General features: G+C 49.0%; 1 protein-coding gene across 1 annotated transcript; it reads left to right on the top strand.

The window, feature by feature from the left end:
* Positions 1 to 84: 84 nt before the first annotated feature.
* On the top strand, positions 85 to 3,303 carry LOC103310788. Its single transcript, XM_008190106.1, has one exon. The coding sequence runs from the start codon at positions 85 to 87 to the stop codon at positions 3,301 to 3,303; it is 3,219 nt and encodes a 1,072-aa protein (XP_008188328.1).

Below are 3,303 nucleotides of genomic sequence, written 5' to 3'. Positions count from 1 at the left end.
CATTAACCGTTTCAATTCAAGATCTAATCGAGAACTTCTGGCGTGCTGAGGAACCCAGCTATGCCGCCGCTTCGTTCACGGATGATGGCCGATGTGAAGAAATATCGTAGCGGAACACAAGCGATTGCTTCTGGACGATTCGTCGTGCCATTACCGACACGCTCAGCCTTGTCCTCGCTAAGTTTCCCAGGTTCTCGTGAACACGCGATCAAACGCTTCGAAAATCTCGAGAAACGACTGTCGACGGACACTAAACTACGAGATCTCTATTCCAATTTCATGTCCGAATACTTGACATTAGGTCATATGTCGGTTGCGAGAACACCTGGGACATACTTCATACCGCATCACGCCGTATATCGACCTGCAGATGGTGACAACAAAATCCGAGTCGTATTTGACGCGTCTGCGAAGGGACATCGAAGTTTGTCATTAAACGAATGTCTATTGCAGGGCCCCAAATTACAACAAGACATCGTCGATGTACTTACCCGTTTCCGTGTACCAAAGCTAGTCTTTACGGCAGACATATGTAAAATGTACCGCCAAATATTGGTCCTACCGGAGTACCGTACGCTCCAGCACGTGTTTTGGCGGTCGTCTCCACTCGAAAAACTCGTCGAGTACGAGCTAGATACGGTGACATACGGGACAAACTGTGCCCCATTTCTAGCACTTCGCGTCCTTAAGGCAATCGCCTTCAACGATTGCACTGATTATGACGACGTTCGTGACGCGCTATTAAATCAGACATACGTCGATGACGTGTGTGCTGGCGCCGATTCCACTACCGACATTCTAAAATTCCAATCCGACCTAATTTCAATTCTGAGTCGTGCAGGGCTAGAATTAAAAAAATGGTCCAGTAATGAACCTGACGTGTTAGAAGCGGTGCCTGCCGACCATTGTGTGAATTATCCACATTCGTTTGACGCCGACGATGATAGCGGAATAAAGGTACTCGGCCTTCAGTGGCATCCGGCCGACGATTCGTTTTCGTGTGCACTTCGTCTCAATTCGTTGCCAATCATCTGTACGAAGAGAGGATTATTGTCCATGATCGCAAGGATTTACGATCCTTTGGGACTGTTCGCACCCGCAACCTTTCACGGAAAATGCATAATGCAGCGCACATGGTCGGCGAAGGTATCATGGGATGACCCTCTTCCGGATGACATTTCGCGGGATTGGGAATCGTTTGTATCAGACCTGCCATCACTTAACGACTTGAAGGTGCCTCGTCATTTCAATTCCCGCCGTGGATCACCGTGTCAATTACTGGGATTTTGCGACGCCTCACAGCACGGTTACGCTGCAGTTCTATACATAAAGATGTTAGACCTTGATTCTAATTCAAGTACCATTTTCCTCGTCGGAACCAAAACGAAGCTGGCGCCGATAAAAACTTTATCGATACCGCGGTTGGAGCTAAACGCCGCGTTATTGTTATCTCGATGGATGAGCCGAATACAGGCAACCCTTAAAACGTATTTAAACATTGTCGATTTGTACGCATGGAGCGACTCCGCTATCGTACTGTCATGGTTGAAAAATTCACATACGTCATTCAAGGTATACGTTTCTAATCGCGTCCATCAAATCATTACTCTAATGCCTGATTGTCGGTGGCTCCACGTAAAGTCGGAAGATAACCCCGCAGATTGTGCCTCGCGCGGCGTCTTACCATCAGTGTTATCCAGTCTATCGCTGTATTGGCAAGGTCCCCGGTTCCTCCACGATGACTCGGCGAGCTGGAACGAGACCGTACCGTCGATCCCGATATCAGATTTACCTGAGACACGGCCCGTCGCCCTCGTGCTCAGTGCTGAACAGCCATCAGAATGGTATGACAATTTCTCATCATATGATCGACTGGTCCGCGTAGTTGCCTACATTTATCGTTTTTTTCATGCATGTAAGAAACACCCTCGACCCGCCGTCGGGGCACTACAGCGCACAGAACTCGATGACTCCATCCACAAGCTGGTCATCATTTCTCAACGGTGTTTCTATAAAACACTGACACACGAACTAGCGACGTCAGCACGCGTGTCGTCGAAACACCTGTCACGGCTACGTCCGTTCTTAGACCCAGCTGGAGTGATTCGCGTTGGAGGCCGATTGCGCTATTCAGATTTAAATTATGGTTGTAAACACCCCATGCTATTAGCGAAACAATCGCATTTATCGTTATTAATATGCCATCGTTGGCATAAGATTACGTGTCACGCTGGTCCGCGAATAATGTCGGCTCTCATATCTCGTGAATTCTGGATTGTGTCGATTAAATCTGTCTTACACACCGTCACACGCGGCTGTCCCATCTGCGTGCGTTTTGATGCGAAACCGCCGCAACCTATAATGGCCGACTTGCCAGCCGCACGAGTACAGCAGAGTAGGCCGTTCGCGAGAGTAGGAGTTGATTACGCTGGTCCACTTCAAATGCGTGAAGTGCAACTTCGAAAATCTCGAGTATATAAGGTCTACATCGCCGTTTTTGTTTGCTTTTCGGTCAAAGCTGTCCATCTGGAGGTGGTCACGGAGTTGTCGACTGAAGCGTTCCTTGCTGCCTTTGACAGGTTTGTCGCGCGACGAGGCTTGCCGTCAGAAATTTTCTCGGATTGCGGTACGAATTTTGTTGGCGCGGATAAGCAACTTCAGCTACTGATTAACAGTCCGGAAGGTCAACGCGCAATCTCTGAAACGCGCGCATCATGTCAATGGCATTTCAATCCCCCAAGTGCACCCCATTTTGGTGGCTTGTGGGAGGCAGCGGTCCGGTCAACAAAACGACTGTTAATCCGCACAATGGGTACGCATGTCCTTACGTACGAAGAGTTCACTACTTTACTCACCCGTATCGAGGCAGTGCTTAATTCGAGACCATTGACCCCATTAACCACGGACCCAACTGACCTTGACTATTTGTCCCCTGGACACTTCCTAATCGGGCAACCTCTGTTGGCTGTACCTCCCCGAGTATCGTTTGAGTCACGCGTAAATTTAACCCAACGCTGGAAGCTGCTCGACCAATGCCATCAAGCATTCTGGCGACGTTGGTCAACCGAATATCTGACTTCGCTTCAAGGGAGATCGAAATGGACAACTGAAGCCCCCAACGTCAAGGTCAACGACATGGTAGTAGTAATTGACAACCAATCTCCACCACTGGCATGGCGCCTTGGGCGTATTCTTGAAGTATTACCTGGCAACGACGGTGTCGTACGCGTCGTGCGATTGTTGACGAGTCATGGTCAAATCATTCGACCTGTTGCCAAAGTAGTGGTGTTACCCACCCAATAA

Source organism: Acyrthosiphon pisum, chromosome A3 (assembly GCF_005508785.2).
Source record: "Acyrthosiphon pisum isolate AL4f chromosome A3, pea_aphid_22Mar2018_4r6ur, whole genome shotgun sequence".
In the NCBI taxonomy this organism is placed as follows: Eukaryota; Metazoa; Arthropoda; class Insecta; order Hemiptera; family Aphididae; genus Acyrthosiphon; species Acyrthosiphon pisum.
Note: the sequence above shows the minus strand (reverse complement) of the source record. Positions and strands in the feature narration are given on the sequence as shown.